Consider the following 18,142-nt stretch of genomic DNA (forward strand, 5'->3'; position numbering starts at 1 on the left):
TACTCATTAAATCTAGCGACGTTTGATTTGATAAAAATTTATTTAAATTTATTTATCAAGATAAATAAATCAAGTTTAATTCTAATTTTCAAACTCAATTTATAAACAAACAAAACTTAAGTACAGTAAAACTCTACTCATTAAATCTCAAAAACACGTTCTATTAAATACTCATAAACATATTCAATTAAAAATTCTTAAATAATTTACAAATAAACTCGTTTATAAATATATTAATATATTTATTTGATATTTTAAAAATAAAAACGTTTGGAAAGTGCCATCGCAGCTCTGTGCATCATAGGATACAAGTGAGATGGGTCTGATTATCAAAGACGCTTCAGATTGCATTTTGTTTTAAATGAAAAGCAAATCACAAAATTAAAAAGCTCTATCCACAGAGCATTGAACACATAATTGGAACATTTGTGAAGTTGAAGAAGCAGATACAGTCCGTCACCAGGTTTTTATCACAGTATTATAATAGATTTGATAAAAGAGGGGAAAAAAAAAATTAAAGAAGGAAAGAAAGAAAGAAGAAAGGTGTGAAGGGACAATACATCCCCCAATAATAATAATTTGAGGCTGCAGCCATTCAGGTGCTGAATACAACAGTTAAAAAGCTTTCCTCTGAAACATTAAAAGAAGAAGAAAAGGAAAGAAAAGGGAAATATGTTGGAAAGACTAACAGAGTGTGATGATAGTAAGAACTCAGAATCTGAAGGTTGGATCGATGTCCATTGCCCAAGCGAACTTCGCCAGAAGAGACTTGTTGAAGATCTGCACAACCGCAGGAGCAGAGTACATATGATTAGAGGGAAGTCAGAAGAACAATCCAAAGAAGACTCCAACAGAATGGAAGAGGATGGATGGATGGATGGATCTCTCTCTCACCTTCTCGATCGGGACTTCGTGTCGCTTGCACCAGGCGACTGTGATGCGAGGGTCGAGATAGTTGATCTTCGAGGTGCCCAACGCGACTGTTTTCAAGTCTTCTTTGGTTTCCTTATCCCGCTCCATTTTCTCGATCTTCACTGTGGTTTGGGCAATCTTTCTCTCCAACCTGCAGTCATATCCGCCATTAGCCATTAGCCATTAGCTCTTGATAAAGACAAGTGATATTAGTATGTCTTACGCTTCTGGGTTCAGGTTCTTCTTCTGCTTCCCATCAGCACCCTTCAAAGGGGGCTTCCCTTTCTTCGCCCGAGCTAAATCTGTTCTAAGCTCGTCCAGAGCGGCCTACAGCCATGTAAGAAAACTATGCTTAAGAACCAACAGGCACGCGGTAGAGACCACATGGCGTAAGAGAGTACTGACAATGCAATGACGCGTTTCTTGTGAGGGGAGGGGGAAAGGGGGGTAGGAAGTAAAAATTTCAATGTTCTACTCAGGATGGTTGCTTCAACTCCCTTAGAATCTTGAGAAGTTGACATTACCTTCAATTCGTCGATCTTCTCATTCAACCTTGATATCTGTGCTGAGTGAGTCTTTGATACCGTACGCTGATGATTACAAATGATAGCAACCTGCAAGAGGACAGCTAAATTTGGCACAAAATAATATGCAGACAATTAATTCATGAAAATTTTGAACAGGATGCCTCTTACCTCTTTGTTTGCATGCTGATAAACTACAACCTTCTCAGGAACATCTCCACCTCTTGTTTCCCTACTCAACTGTCATAAGCAGGGACCAGTTTCAGAAAAAGACAATCTTGAGCAAAAAAATTTGAACGGAAACATCCAAAGCAAGAGCACAGTGACGATACAAGTGAATAAGAATTCCAAGAAAGCAAAAGCATAACCACACAGAAACACTTTATAAACATTAAGGACAAAAAAACAAAATGATAATAGATATTTTGCATCTTTGATAGAAATTCTCAAGCAAACATTCACATATTACTGAAATCCACAGGCTTTCACTTCTTTTAAAATCCATAATAAATCACGACAGCTCTCTTTTCTTACCATGCATATGATCATTATAACAACTAGTATCATTCATCTCAATTACTTCTCTCATTCCAACCAACCATATCTACATGCCACGCACACACAAAGCCCAATTTATTAATTGACTTAGCTATAAGATGAATGTGTTGCCATGTGCCCATTCATGAACATGTCAAAAACTAGGATCCATGCAGCTGACCTGAGAACTGGGAAACTTAATGTAATAACCATTAGTTAAGGCTCCTCCCAAGAAAGAAACACGGTGAACACAAAATAATTGACCAGTGGAACCCTCACTGAGCTAATTGGGCATTATGTGGCGGAAAGAACTCGGGTTAGGAGGCCTGGAACAGGGGTTCAAACTTGGGATTACCATAATAAGAAAGTATAGCTGGATGTTTGTCCATAGTCCAGCCTCCTATCACAGTACCACTTGGGATTCACTGGACCATCACTGATATAGACTTTCCTAGTGAACACCAAGAAATATAAGTGGTCGCAATATGAGATGGACCATGTTGGCCAGCTTCCTGGCTTTACAAATTATTTTGTCAATAGATTGTTATTGCTGAGGCATGCTGTGTCTTCAGGTCATCCTAAAGGTAGTTTTGAGATTCAAGGAAAAAGAGATATATCATGTTTATTATATATATAATAAAACACATTTCATGCTTATTAGATTTTTATAGCTTCTGCTTGCAATAACTGTTCAAACAAGCACCACTACCTGATTTGGAGGTATCAAGAAAGTGGTTGTCCAAAGTTTTACAAATTGATGGTCAGACAAACAAAACATCAAGATACATATTAACCACATGCATCCAAGTTTGGTTGAAAAATAACACGTGCATAACAGGAGAAAAAAATTCAAGCTTGCATCTTACCATGTCATCCAAAGTGATAGATGCATTATAGGTACGGAAAACTTTGGCTGTGAGGCCAGGCATAAGTTCCTTCAGATGAGCATTTAGTTTGCTGGTATCTAGCTTGTCAAAAAGATCATCACTGCCTCTCTTTCCTGTAGAAAAATAAGAAGCATGTACTTAAAGGTTGAACTATTAGATGTAAGAAGACAAATTTCAATACAGAAATCCATCTACCCACCAGTTCGGAACTGCTGAATTGCCTTAAACACAGGAAGTTCAACTGCAACATCATTTTGGTATCTAATTGAATCTTTACCAAGGAAGTCAAACTGAAAATCAGAAAAAAATGGAATTACCATGAATTACAATTTCCCAACTTTGTGCTTTTACATGGTTCTACAACACCAAAACATTTCATGAACTAATTCTCTCTCACAACATAAAATCCATTTAAAATTACTTAGAACTTTAAAATTTCAACTAACCAACCCATCAAATCAAACCTATCCTAAGTTGAGGTTTAAACCTTTGCTGCTGAGATATTATACCTTCAAAGTGTTTGGAGGTACTGGCTCTACATTCTCTACTTTCAACGTGCAACAACCAACAGTATCAGCTTCATCATCATCCTGCAAGACACCAAAAAGTTTACCAGACGAGATCAGGATAACTTTCATCTTTTTTCTTCATGTGTTCTACTTACTACCATGCAAGATAGGCATTGCATTTGCAATATAATCTGCATCATTAACTTTCCTACTGAGTGAAAGATTTCCACACTGCTTGACATTGCCTTATCCAAGAACCAGAAAATAAAATACAAGTAAATAAGCACAGAGGCATTTAAGCAGATCCTACCTTCTCATTGCCTGCCCTGAGAGCCAGTTTATCAATAAGATAGGTAGCAACAGCTATTTGACGTTTTGTTATATCCTTATTGGTAAAATCTTTGGTGTAAGCTGCTCTGATGCCTTGTATGTAGTCCTATACTCAAACAATGCATTATTGTGGGGATTGGAAATCAGAATAATTTGTCTAAAATTCAAGAAAAGGAATCAGAGGATGGACAAAGTAGATTTTTTTTTTTTTTATAAATTTACCTTCAATAGCCTTGCTTTCTCATATTTCTCCTTGTCACTTTGTCCTTTCAAGGAACTGCTAGCAGCCAAGAACACATATTTGAATTCCTTTGGATTAATTGGGTCATTCCAATAAGCTAGCCATGTGACGGTATTATCATTCCTTATTTCCTTCCAGCTGCAAAGATCAATTTCACATGAATTTAACGAACAAGACATGTATATTCTTGGACTATATAGATTGTCAAAGAAACAGCAACCTTTCGCCAGGGATAGGGCATTCTGGAATTGGAGCATCCTTTCCAATATTTATTGTAATGTCACTAGGCCGAATTCGGTTTTTCAGCTTACCCATCTGAATTTTTTTTTTTTTTTTTTTTGGGGGGGGGGGGGGGGGGGGGGGAGAAAAAGAAAAGGAAAACAAAACATAATCAACAGCAAGTATTGAATAGAAATTGAGCACTGTTTTTAAGTCTTTTACATATATCTGTACTGAATTGTATATTTTATATAGGAGTACTTAAGTTCTTCATCCTTAGTAGAGAAAACTAAGACTAGAACCTTTGGGTGCTCTCCACGGCCACGAAACAACCCAGGCGGTTCAACTCTGAAGTTTCCAACCTGCAGTTTTAGAAACAAGCAGATCCTACATAAATGCTTCAAGAAAAATAGTAAAAAGCATTCAAAGCTAAAATATTGTTCCACAACTAGTAAACTGATAATTTCAAAAGAATCAGAACCTATTTATCAGAATAGCGGGATTCACGATTTGAATTGTGGGATTCAATACAATTTTGAACTAGACCTATTCGATTCTATAGGAGAATCGAAAATTAGAAACAATAGGAAGTGAATTGGTGAATCAGAAATGAATAGTGAATCGGTCGCAAATTGAAATTTAGAAAATGCTCGAAGAAAGATAGGAAAATGCATTCAAAGCTACAATATTGTTCCATGACTAGTAAACTGATAATTTCAAAAGAATCCGGACCTATTTATTAGAATTACATGATTCACAATTTGAATTGGGCGATTTGATACAATTTTGAACTAAACCTATTTAAATCTATAGGAGAATAAAAAATTAGAAAGAATCGAAAGTGAATAGTGAATTGGATGTGAACCAATCAATTCTGGTCAAATCAAAATTTAGAAATTAAATCAGAAAAATCCAAACACCCATCCATCTTCTAATGATATTTATACGTTATGTTCAAGGAACTTAAGGATTGATAAAAAATTAAAATGGTAAAGCTGTTGAAGGTGAAAAAGTTAAATTGATAGACGATGAGGAGAGAGAAGATCAAGAAATTTAAGAATAAGAACATGAGGATATGCTTGTACTCAAAGACAATGGTAAAGGAGATGATTTTGACCTTGAGGATGATTAACTAGAACTTAGAAGATGATGATCTTAATAATTGATATAAGTTTATTTATTTATTTAGTATTTAAATATATACTTTTTGAAAATCAGATATTTTATATGGATATTTATTAATTTTTCGTTGAATAATATGAAGATTTATGCTTGAATTTATATATTAATTAGTTTAAAATATATATATACATATATATATACTGAATCTTATGATTCAATATAATTCCCGATTCTCAATTAGTAATATGAATAAATCAATTCATGATTTGAATGTCAATTTAACAACTGTGTCTTAGACTATGTTTGGAGTGGAGACATCATGAAGGAATGGGATCCTGTTACTATAAAACCCAATCTAATAATATGTGTTCTTAGATAAACAGACTTCAAGTGATTGGGTTATTCAAAACGCGTCTTCGCAAGTAAAGTATGTTGAGATGTGAGGATGAGATCCCAATCCACCTTATATAGAGTTAGCCTGGAATCACAATTAGAGTCATTAACACACCCACAACTTAATAGAAGAGTTCTGAAATGAGATTCTTCCCACTCCTGTCTCCTAGCATCCAAAATACCACCTTGGAACTACTTATCATACAAAAAATAAGGTAAATAAATACTGAAAATGAGAAGAAATGAAATCATAATTACTTAGAAATTTTACAAAACACAGACATCATCATTTGTTTCAAGTATAATCATCTGATACAGAAACTGTAATGGCTCCTTATCCTGGAAAAGAAAAAACAAAAAATGCCCTAAAAAAAAATGAAAACTTCAGTGTTGAAGAATGCCTCATAAACAACACCATTCTGAAACATATATTTATATTTTGAGAATCACCAAAGCGAAGATGCACCTTCAAGTGGAAATTTAAATGGGCAAGACTCACAAACCCCTTACTCTAGAAGATAACAGCTAAATTTACTGCGAGTTAACACAAATAAGTGAATGGTTCCACATGCTACAAGTTTATCTTCAAGAACAGTTAGGTAGATAAAATAATCTATACAGTGAAAGAAATAAATTTTAAGGCCCAAAAACAAGAAATGACATGAAGACCTTTTTACCATAACCATTCATTCATTTATAAATTAAGAAAATAATGATCTGACAGGACTGGCATTAGGCTAGAAAAGAAAATATAAGAATAGAACAAAACTAAAAGAGGAAACACAATTCATATTTTACATCCAAAATGGAAATTGCTGTTACAAGAGAAGTTTCACTTCAGCACATTGACAGACAACCAACTAATAGGGAACATGTCAATAAAATAGATAAAAGATAATCAATCAATACAGCTCTTAGGCTAGCAGGTACCATCCAAGAAACTGTTGAACAGATAATTGCTACGCTTAACCCCCCATAAGTTATTTCAAGTTGCTTTTATCTACAATAGCCAACTTCAGAAAAGATACTACAAAGTACCGCTGCTGATGGATGCAGGCCTAAAGAGCACTTTATTTTTCCTGATTTAACAGGTAAACATAACTTCCAGAATGACAAAGGAAGGGATTAGAACCACAAATTCAAAAGCACGATACATAGTCAAAAGTTTAGCAGTAACCTTCTCTTTGACACCATCAACAATGGCCCACATGTATTTCTCTTCTTGTTTCAGTTTCTCTTCTTTCAAGGTCTTCTTCTCCTGCATGAGCAGCAACTCTCAAATTGATAAATATTCAAAATGCAAAATATCATCAAAACTAGTCTAAATGATTGAAAGAATTCTCAATGTAACAAACACTATACAAGCATCAAAACTTATCAAGTGAAACCATTCAAACTAAAATCTACTTGTATCTTTAATCATTAATACATTAGGAAGTAAGGAATTATAATACATGTTATAATAAAGGGGCGTGCACAGTGCATGAGGGTTCCCACTTTGCAAGGGTCGGGTGAGGGTTGTTTTTGTATGCAACCTTACCCTTGTTTTGCAAGAGAATGTTTCCATTACTCAAATCCATGACCTTCTAGTCACAAAGGAGCAACTGTAGCCATTGGTACCAAAACACACCCTCAATATATATCATCATAATGTACTGATAAAACTTGACCAATAAAATAGTAGATATAATCTGTTCAATGGTCAGATAAAAACCAAGTAAGTTAACAACGTAAAAAACCAAGTAAATTTTAGAACATTTAGTTTGATTCAAATTTTATAAGCAACTCATCAGGTCTGAGTTCTAGTATCCTTTCGCCCTATAGCCAGAGTTAATGGGCATTAAGCTTACTTCTGAACTCATCTGCTTCTTCTTATCCTTTTCTCTCTGGTGCCACTCATAGATTGGGGTGAAATCGCAATCGTCCAGCCTCTGAATTACATGGTTTTTACCAAGTATCTTTCTCCAGTCATTAAAGAAATTCTCTTTGAATTTAGCTTTGTTCATATAATCAGTATCTAACATCACTGCAAACATCGTTGCAACCTGCAAAACACAATTTCACAATTCCTTAGCAGAAAGAGGCAACCAAGATGACCTGTAGAAATAATACTTCAAAAACGAATGCAATAACAGTGAAATTTTTATGTTAAAAAAACAGAAATAAAATGCTATTAATCGAAATTTTGTGTGTGTGTGTGTGTGTGAGAGAGAGAGAGAGAGAGACCTCTTCTTGTTCAGAAGTCAAATCAACTGGCTTCCCCTTATAGAGCATCTTAACCCCATGAGGCTTGTATGGAGGTGGGAAAATGACACCATTGTGAACCAAGGTAGTCCATTTCTGCCCTTCACCAGAGCCAGGGGGCACCTTTAGTGACTTCGAGTATTTTGATTTTTTCATCACTTTCTGGGACTTCTTGCTTGATTTTTTGAATGAAGACGTTACAACTTTTGTTACTTTCTGTTTTGCAGGCAATGGTTTATTAGCTGATGTACTTGGCTTCTTCAATCTCTGGGAAATGGGAACATGATCATCATCGTCATCATAGTGTTTTTGTTCTTCTTTTACAGATACTTGCTTTCCAGTAATTGGAGAAGACAATCCACCTTCAAGCTTTGGTCTTTTAACTGAAGATTGACTTGAGGATTTGGCTTCAACAAGAGGTCTCTTATTCAATCCAGTAGCAGATTTTTTAAGTTGGCCCTCTTTTGTTGAGGAGCCATTTTGTTGAAGTTTCGATAAAACTGGTTTTTTTCCATCAAACTCAGAGGATCTTGAGGTAGATGGTCCTGCATTTGGCTTAAATTGGAACTTTGAGGACAAAGGAATTTCATCATCTGAGTCTTCATCTTTGATTCTTGGTTTTTGAAGCAGTTGTGAACCCAAGCTAGAAGTATTTCGCCCTCTGTTGCCATGATTGGCATTACCCTTTGACACCCTAGCTGGGAGCCTAGCACTCAATGGTTTATCATCTTCTGAATCTTCAGAATCACTATGAGGTTCACCAGCAGATTTCATCAACTGTTTCTCCTGCTTAACAGATTTTGTATTTGGTTGTGATGAATGTTTTAACTGATCAGCTGCTGAAGTTGACACTTTAGAATTTGCCGTGGGCAAATTCACAGGTGAAGTTGAGGGCTTTGGGCTAGGTGAAGGCAATTTGACTGCTGATGCCTTGGCAGAAGAAGTTGACGCTTTTGGGCTTGCTGCAGGAGATTTTACCTGTGATACCTTGATGGACGGAACAACCTTACCCTTCTGTGAAATGGAGTTTTGAACATTGGGAGAGCGTACTTCAGAGACCTGTTTCCCAGACTGTCCATCACGCCTCTGAGATGCTGGCTTCTTTGCTTCTGAGTTCAATTGATTTGGTCTTGATGCAGTGCTACTGCGCTTAAAAACTAAGGGTTTATCATCATCATCCATATCATCCATCATTTTAGAATTCATGCAAGCCTCAACCGCCATTGTCCAGTTGGCATGTATATAATATTACTTTCTGCAAGATTATCATTATATTGTTTGAATTAGGGAAAGGATGCACAAAGAAGATATGGTTAGACAAATCAGAAGAGAAGTTTAAATAGATTAAATTCCCATAAAGGTTCCATAGTCAAAAATTAAACAAACACAATGAAAAGAAAATTTTTTGGTTTTTACCGAATGATATATAAAACCAACAGACAACATAATGCACTCAAACAGCATTTCTTGTGAAGCGTATTAATGGAAGAAATATGGTTCTAAAACTGTGCAGAAAATTTTGGATCCTTTCTTCTTTTATTTTTCATTTTAAATTTTCTTTTAGTTCATCATTGGTGCAATACCTTCTGCCTATAAACACCAAAGCATTTGTCATTTACATGATCAGTCAGGTTTATTTCTGCTGTACTTTAACATTATTTTAGAAAAAAATTCACAGAAATGCTTGAGAAGACATGAACTATGGGAATCATAAAAATGTTATATTGATTGAGTTGGGACTAGTTGAAAGGGGACTGAATGCCAATGTTGAGGTCAAGTAACTGGTTGGTGCAGCTGAGGAGCAATTGAGTGGAAGACACAAAACAATGAAACCTGCAGACATAATTGTAACCAACTTGCACAGATACCCGCTAAAAGAAAAAGGAAACCTGATGGTCTGATCTAACCACAAGAGGAATCAAGTTATAGTCTCGAAGCACGCCCAATGAAATAGGAATGAGCCTAGGAATTTTTTGCAAATGGATGAAAACGTTCTATGTCAATACACTATCATCCTGACAGAATCTGATCAAGGGTTCAACATAAGCAGAAAGAGAAGTGAAAGGAAACAGTAAGGAAATTTATTTTATTCTCTAGCACTATATTGGGAATTAGGATTCTGAGGAGAGAAAGAAAAACAAAATTACATGTGAATAATTACTTTTTGGTAAATATCAATTGATTTCCTTCTCGTTTTAACCCAAGCAAAAGAAAAGGTAACTTTAACTTCAATCCCTTCATATTCTGTTCCTACCTCTCACTTTTCCCCCAAAATCCTACTTCCCGAATAAACCTTTAAGAATCTCAAACAATGCACATATCCAACACCCAGCAGAATCCAATTGCAGGTTCAACATAAACATATGCACATATCCAACAACTAGCATTCACTGGGAATTCGGGAAACGGCAACAAGTCTCACAATATTCAAAATCAACAAGTAAGAAAAACTAATACTCCGCCGGATGCCTCGACACCTCACTCTAAGCCAGCTGCAAACCCTAGAATCCTATCAAAACACAAATTCCTAGAATTAACGAAAGAAGCGGGCACAAAATAAAAGACAGATGATGGCGATACGTACCGGAGGAAGAAGAGCGAGAACCGACGGGGAGATAGGGCTTGGATCTGTGAGATTGTGATCTGAAAATCTGACAGACGATTGGCGGCGGCGGCGGCGATGAGAGAGGGAGAAAGGGGGCGGGGGGGGCTAGGGCGAGAGCTGAGAGAGTCCACAAGAGATGAACCCAAACCACCCCGACTGGCGAGAGGATAGATAAAGGAAGGGGAAAACACGAAACACAAACACAAACACAAACACAAACACAAATACGCGAGTCTGTTTCTTTCTCGGTGTGTCGTCTTTTACAGATATCGCCACGCCCAACCAAACCAACCAGCAGAGACGCCATTGATAAACGCCGTTAGCCGCGTCCAAGCTCAGGCCCAGTACAGGCCGAGAATTGGGCCCGACATTCCACGGCTTCCAACTTGGAAGCCCAATGGGCTTGGGCTCAACCTGTCCGTCCTTGTCTTAGGGGCAAGTAAAGCATGGCTGCTTCAGCTAGTTTTAGGGCTACTACATGCAAGTCGACTTATAAATTACTCATGAAACTCTAAACTCTAAATTCTAAATTATTTAAATAATTTAAGTAATTAAATTATATTATTGTTAAACCCAAAATTCGATTTACGTTTTGTGGAAAGAAAATTATATATTAAAATTATGTTAATTTTGTTCGGATCTTTATATATATAGATACATATATATGTAGATATATTTAAATTCATATTAGAAACGAGAGAAAAAAATGGCTTCAACCCATTAGGACTAAATCAATTCGGTTTGGTCCCTCTTTAATCGATATGATTTTTGGTCTGTCAACATCTATCCCATTTAGTTCGGACCAATTTTATAAATAAAATCTTACTTTGAACATGCCTCTTGTGCAATTATATTTTATATTTTAAAATATAATTTAAATATATTAATGTTTATAAAATAATTTTATAATTATATACAAATTTTAAAATGTTAAATTAATGGAGTTGTTAAGTATAATTTTTAATTATTATTATTATATACATTGATATTTCCAACATGTAAACTCAAAAAATAAAAAGAAAAATATGTGTAAAAGAGTTCAATGCATAACATGTCATGTGATGGAAGAAATGTAAAATAAAAAGGTCAAGACTTGTGAAAAGAAATTAAAAAAAAAAACTCAAAACTTTACTTAAATAAATACTAATTAGGACGGATTACACTCGAGATTTGATAAAAAGATAGAAATATTTTTGAAATTTAAGAAATAAACTTTTCATAACTTTACAATTCTAGTTGCACTTTTTTCTTGGTTATTTCATCGATGTTAAAAATTTTAATATGATAAAAATATTATTTTCTCACTCCATCTTTCTCTTCTACTCGTATGATGAATTGGCCAAAACATGGCTGGTTGTCGATCTCTTTCTTTCCAGTTTGGTAATGTTGAACTAAAGAGAGAGATAGAAAAACTGACAAATTGTTATATTATAGCTAATTTGCCCAATATAGAAGGAGGATAGAGGCAAAAGAGAGAAAATACAAGGGTATTTTCATTATGCTAATACTTTTAACAATGATAAAGGATAAACTATAGCTAAAGTTGTAAAGTCGAGAGAGGTTAGGGGTGTGTAAACAATAGGTTTAGTTATCGAATCAATCGAAATTTACTAACCGATTAACTTGAACAGAACCGATCAATTAACCCAAAAAATCGAATTAATCAATAACAGAAAAAAATGAATCCAAACGGTATAAACTAGATTGAATCGATTAAATCGAAGAAATGCAAAAATATTGAAGAAAATCTAAGTAACTGATAGAAAACACACAAAATCGAAAAAAATGATGTCATTTTATAAATATCAAAATAACATCATTTTAAAGTTCAGTCAATTTGGTTAGTTCGATTTTTTCAACCAAAAAATTGAACCAAAAATCAAAAACCAAACTTTTAAGAAAAATTAACCAAATTGAACGTATGCAAGAAAAAAATTGAACCAAATCGATAAGTTTGATCGATTCGATTCAATTAGTTCGGGTAAATTGAATGTTTGCTCTCGCCTAAGAGAGGTTACTATTATTTCTCAACTATCAGGAGTATATTTGTCTTTTTTCTCGAAAATCAAATATGTCAAAGTGTAATTTATCCAGTTAAGTATTATACATGAATATTTTTATAAAGTTTTATTATTCTTATCATATTGTAAGATTTTTTTGTGAAGTCTTTATTGATTTTTCTCTACCTTGATATTAAAGACTTATTTTACTTAGTCAAACCTCTTGACTTGAGTTTGCATTGGTCTTATTCATGTATTATCAAACTCTTTTTATGTAAATATGTATATGAATGTAAATGAGAATGTGAATAGTCATGCATACTCTTTCTATGGAGGAGATGTCTTTTGAGATTGAGGTCAGTCATAAGACATCTTATGAGGTTAAATAACACAAATAATCATTGAAATTTATATTAAAATATAAAAAAATTATTGAATTTGAATTTGTACTCAAAATGTCTTTAAATTTTAATTTAGTATATAATTTCATAATTATCGTCAATTAATATTAAAAGAGACTAACGAAATATTGATGTGACTAATAATATGGATTCATATATAATATTAAAATGTCACGTCATTTAAACCCTGACCCAAATGGATAACTCGACTTGAAAATTGAGCTCTCATTCACCTTCCCCTCATCGTGCTTGGTATCAATTTCTTGAACATCGACAGCCTTGCTAGTGACTTGCTCTTCACTTTTGACACCGACGACCTACAAAGAATCTTCACCTTGTTGGTTGAAAGGCTTACTTTTGTCCTCTTTGCCCTCGTCTTCTTCTTATGGGCTTGCAGAATGGGTGTCTTGTTTGTGCCAAAACATATTAGTAATAAGGTTAAATTCGTAAATAATCAATTAAACACTTTTAAATACATTCTATACTTTCTTTTTAAATTTTTTTATTGATCAATGCTTCAAAATTATTGATGGAGAGTATTTTGGTTATGGGAAAAATTATAAAAATTTCTCTTCTTAAAACTTTCTAAAAACGACATGTGTTCAGTGATATTTATATTAGTGTTTGGGTCTATCCTAATTTGATAAAAAACTCAAATCAAATAATTCAAATTCTCTCGATCATAGCCATAGATTGGAATCAGATCGTCTATGTGGCACGATCATGGCCTTCTTTTACCCTCACAATATGTCTATATTTAAAAGTACAAATTTCAAGAGACATGTACATAATTTATTAGGTGCTATTATTTTATTCCATCTCTAATATCAAGATTGACTTGATCTTCAAATATGTAAGAGAATCGAGCCTCGCATTTGTAGGTCGAGAGAGTTTTGGATATATAAGTTTAGGATCAAGGACATCTACCAAATGCACTTCAACTATTATTAATTACAAAATATTTTTTTTTCTCGATTTGACAAGAAACTAATAAAGAATAGAATGATAAATATTTGTCCATTTTCTTTAATTCTAGGGAAATGAAAACATGTATCCCCTAGACACCTAATTAGGATGAATTTATCACTAATGTGAACCCTTTTTTATTGAGTAAAGAAAAAATTGTAATTGCTTCGTCGTGTTAAGATAGCAAAACACGTGAAAAAAAATATCAAAATCTAGTCACACTAGTCTAACAATTCAAGATTTGTCTCACCAATATATAAGAATAAAGTAAATTAAAAATACATTGAGCATGTTGCACTAGATTAGATTGAGACCAAAAAGCTTCTAGTTTAAACACCGCAGATTGTATCGGTTACCTAGTCAATTGAACCGGCATAGTCGGTCTAAATTGGTCTAACAAATTTATTTTATCTCTGTTTAATATGAAATTAAAATATGTGTTGATATATATGTGGATCCAAGGAAAATCAACAATAATTTAACATTTAATTTTTTATTCAACGAAATAATTCGACTTCAAACACACACACACAAACTTGGTTTTTAGATCGGAAACCAAAACTTGGAAATATAAAATTACCATTTTCTAGACCAAGATGATTCAATCTTGGATCAGACAAGTATTTGCATCCAATATCACCTGAGGTGTGCCAATGTGGTGGTTGACGCTTTGAGTAAGAAAGAACCCAAAGTAGCTTTAAATGTCATCCAAAGCCAAACCAAATACCTATTCTCACCCCGATAACAAACCCTTTGGATTCAATCGTTGGTTTTTATCTAACCTTGGTCTTGATCAGGTCATCTTGAAGAAAGATTTATGAATACGCTTGGACGACTAAGTCTCGGGACAACTAGCTTTGATGTGGCTAGGTTGATGGCCCATAAGTGACACTTGTTGGAGGCTTTTAGCCAATTGACAACGGGTGTAGCTTCGAAAGGATCATCTGGTTCGACTAAGTTTGGTGAACTAGATGTGTGAGCTCTTGTGGGAGACAAATGTGTGAAACTATAAAGGATTTTAAAGATTTTGCTACTTGTACATAAAGGTTGACATACAACTTGACAGAAACAAAATTCAAATGACGAAAATACCCTCACTCAATTGCAAAATTACAAAATACCCATTCCTTTGCTCTAGCAACCATTTCTCCTCGCTGACTTGTCTCTCGTCATCGCCTCATCTCTCATCATTGTGTGTAGCGGTGGCAAGAGATAGAGATGATGCAATGTTGAGAGGCAAGAGGTTAGGCGGTGAGAAATAATCGGCGGTTAAAGAGTCGATTGCAAAAGCAAATGCAGGGGAGAGAGAGAGAGAGAGAGAAGGGGGTAAACAAAATTTCACGATATATCGTAGTATTTTGATATTAAAATATTACGATATATTATTTCTATTAACCAATACATGGACTTTTATGTATAAATAACAAAATTCAACTATAAACAGATTAGTATGGACAACTCTTATTGAGATTGAAATTTTAATATTAAAATATAATATATGTTGACTTTTATGTATAAATAACAAAATCCAACTATAAATAGATGAGTCTGAAGGACTCTTATTGAGATTGAAATTTTAATATTAAAATAGACACCAATTTATTCAAACATTTGATTTAGGAGTCAACCACTACATAAGTCGTTACCGAACATGGGATTTAATTTCTACGAGAGAATTTTAGGAATGAGGAGGTGAGCTTCCTCTTGAGAAAGTCCACAAACATCCCGAACTCCCCAATCACCATCGCGTCGGCGCCGCCTCTCGTCAGCGGCGGAAAGAATAGCCAGAAGCTCGTCGCCACCACGAACCCCAGAGTCAGCACCACCGACACCACCGCCGGCAGCCGCCACCCCGAAGCAGCCGCCGCCCGCTTCAGCCCGAACTCTGCAACCACGCACACTCCGTGCAGCGCGAAGAACCCCGTCATCTCCCACGTGGGGCTCGCGCGCGTCACGTAGTAGAACAGCAGCTCGTGCATCAGCCCCGACACCGCGAACGCCGCCAGCACCGCCGGCAGCGCCGCCCACCGGAACCCCACCACATGCTCTGCCGCTGCCCGCACGGGACTGTACACCGTGTCCCGCAGCGTCTTCGTCACCATGAGGTTCCACCGCCTCCCCCAGAAGTCCTGCAGCGACGTCGCCAGGTAGGGTTCATTCGACGGCGGCTCCAGCTCCCACCCTGCAGCCGCCCGCACGGCGGCGTTGGAAACCGCCACGAGAATGTCCACTGTCAGAAAGACGAGGCAGCAGTAAAGGAGCAAGACGATCTTGGGATGTAAAATCTCCCTGTAATCAAGCAAGGCGGCCATTAGGACGGAGAAGGCGACGGATTCGGCCGCGAGATTGAGTTTGAGAGGGAGGGTTGTTTTTCTGGGTTTGGATGGGTTGGGGGAGGCGCGGATGGGGAGAATGGCGGCGAAGAGGAAGAGGGGGAGAGGCAGTGGGGGGAGGGAGGAGAGGGGGCCGAGGTGGAAGGCGAAGAGGAGGAGCTTGAAGTTGGCGAGCCAGGTGATGAGGAAAGCGGTGACGGCGGTGGGGAAGGCGGCGGAGAGGCGGAGGGGGAGGAGGGAGAAGAGAGTGAAGACAGGGAGGAGAGAGAAGAGCCTGAGCCGGGCAGGGCTGAATCTGGAAGAGACGAAGCGGCAGTAGCAGAGGGACGCCATGACTGTAAGCCAGACCTCCATTATCCGCTTCATCTCTCCATTCTCCATGCTTGGTTGGGAGACATCAAATCTATAATTTTTCAATAGTTTCAGCAGTTATAGAGCTGCAGAAAATTCTTACGTAAACCACCGAGTGCATGGCAGAGATTGCGCCACGTGGCCATCTAAAGCAATAAAAAATCTCTGAAATGAAAATTAAGTCCTTGTCTTCTTCTTCTTCTACCTTGCGATCATAATCCAATCCTTCTATTTTCTTCTTCCACTCTTCTACTATTTTTCTATTTAATATTGTTTTCTTCTTCATTTTTTTATATATAATTATATAATTATTTAAAAAAATATTATATTACTCGTATCGAATAATATAATATTTGTCCGATATAAATAAAATGAGAGGAGACATAAACCCCCCTCCCAAAACACCTCCTTTGCATGCCCGTATTGGGATGAACAAATCTATAATTATCTATAGAGTGATAATGATCAAACATAAGATTGTCGACTTAGTTCGAGCAATTAAAAATTTAGATTTAAGGCTAAATTTGGATTTGCAATCCTCAAATTTGAGTTTAGGGTAGAAAAAAAAACAAAAGAAGGGGACAACGATGAAAGTTGATAGCCATTTGTTGTTGATTAATGGGAGTCAACAATGACAAATGTGACAATCTCGACTAGTGGCAAAGGCAGAAGGCTTCAACCCCCAATTTTTTTTAAAAGTAAATTTTGAATACTAAAAATAATAATTTTTTATTACAAGCGCCCCCCCCCCCCCCAAAGCAAAGCCCCCCACGCAGCTCCTCCCTCTTTCTCTTATTCTTTCCCAGATTTGGTTAAAATTCTAAAGTTTCCCTTGATTACTGTGGTTTGAAAAAAAAAAAAATTCTATCGATGAAGCTCACGATTGAAAATAAAAAAAATTTAAAGCACCCCCGATTAAAAAATCCTAGCTCCGCCCCTGACCTTGATGATGGTCAATGAAGCTAAATTCAGAGTATTTGCAAGAAAGGTGTTGAGTTTGCTATTAGAATGTTTGGATGATGAATGTTGTATGCTAAAACTTTAATGATCTCATATGTTATGTTAAGTTTGTGTTGATAGATTGTTAATATGTTTTATACATGTGTAAATTATTTTATGTTAAATTCTCATATTTCTTAAAGTAATGTTAAGGTTGTATTGATAACCTTAACATGTTATTATATTTTATCTATTTGATAATAAGATTGCTTTTATGTCTTATCTATGTTAATATGTTGTTTGTAGGATTTCAAAGGATATTATAAATTTCTATAATGCGTTAGTATCATGGATAAATATCATATATTCTTATAATATTTAGAGTAAGTTTAAGATTAAAAAATATCTTAAGTATTCAAAATATATAGAAGCATTACTCAATATCTAAGAGCAATATGTTTAAATTTCAAACATTAAGCTCTTGAGTAAATGTTTATATTCTTAGTAAGTGATTTTAAGTTCTAATTTATAAGAGCTTAAATTGCCTATTTGATATTTAATATCAAATTCTTAAAGTTCTCGAGTTTTGAAATTTAAAAAGAAACTTTTGAAGAACTTATAAAGTTGAA

At 35.5% G+C, this 18,142-nt stretch overlaps 2 protein-coding genes across 4 annotated transcripts; both read right to left on the minus strand.

Moving 5' to 3' along the window:
• Positions 1-542: 542 nt before the first annotated feature.
• LOC127792093 (DNA topoisomerase 1) lies at positions 543-10,797 on the minus strand. 3 transcript variants are annotated; one of them, XM_052322438.1, is made up of 17 exons: positions 10,503-10,797; positions 10,376-10,427; positions 7,901-9,173; positions 7,525-7,719; positions 6,852-6,932; positions 4,462-4,521; positions 4,161-4,255; positions 3,922-4,078; positions 3,680-3,805; positions 3,370-3,450; positions 3,060-3,150; positions 2,840-2,973; positions 1,608-1,676; positions 1,437-1,526; positions 1,136-1,239; positions 895-1,063; positions 543-780 (listed from the first exon to the last, which is right to left on the minus strand). In XM_052322438.1, the coding sequence occupies exons 3-17, from the start codon at positions 9,140-9,142 to the stop codon at positions 712-714; spliced, it is 2,763 nt and encodes a 920-aa protein (XP_052178398.1). In that variant the 5' UTR covers positions 9,143-9,173; positions 10,376-10,427; positions 10,503-10,797; the 3' UTR covers positions 543-711. The 3 variants fall into 3 exon arrangements, with proteins under 3 accessions (XP_052178398.1, XP_052178397.1, XP_052178399.1); XM_052322437.1 differs by lacking the exon at positions 10,376-10,427; XM_052322439.1 differs by lacking the exons at positions 10,376-10,427; positions 10,503-10,797 and adding an exon at positions 10,173-10,325.
• Positions 10,798-15,396: 4,599 nt separating this feature from the next.
• LOC127792246 (probable long-chain-alcohol O-fatty-acyltransferase 5) lies at positions 15,397-16,632 on the minus strand. Its single transcript, XM_052322693.1, has one exon. The coding sequence runs from the start codon at positions 16,602-16,604 to the stop codon at positions 15,549-15,551; it is 1,056 nt and encodes a 351-aa protein (XP_052178653.1). The 5' UTR covers positions 16,605-16,632; the 3' UTR covers positions 15,397-15,548.
• Positions 16,633-18,142: the final 1,510 nt, after the last annotated feature.

This window comes from Diospyros lotus, chromosome 15, assembly GCF_014633365.1.
Source record: "Diospyros lotus cultivar Yz01 chromosome 15, ASM1463336v1, whole genome shotgun sequence".
NCBI classification, from domain to species: domain Eukaryota; kingdom Viridiplantae; phylum Streptophyta; class Magnoliopsida; order Ericales; family Ebenaceae; genus Diospyros; species Diospyros lotus.

Excerpts from the sequence above, each read along its gene's own strand:
- LOC127792093 (XM_052322437.1), bottom strand. The coding sequence starts at position 9,142 with ATGGCGGTTGAGGCTTGCATGAATTCTAAAATGATGGATGATATGGAT. Across the intron at positions 4,522-6,851 it reads TTGATGGTGTCAAAGAGAAG|GTTGGAAACTTCAGAGTTGA; the intron begins GTTACTGCTAAA and ends CTAAAACTGCAG. Across the intron at positions 1,677-2,839 it reads CTATCACTTTGGATGACATG|TTGAGTAGGGAAACAAGAGG; the intron begins GTAAGATGCAAG and ends TGCTTATGACAG.
- LOC127792246 (XM_052322693.1), bottom strand. The coding sequence starts at position 16,604 with ATGGAGAATGGAGAGATGAAGCGGATAATGGAGGTCTGGCTTACAGTC.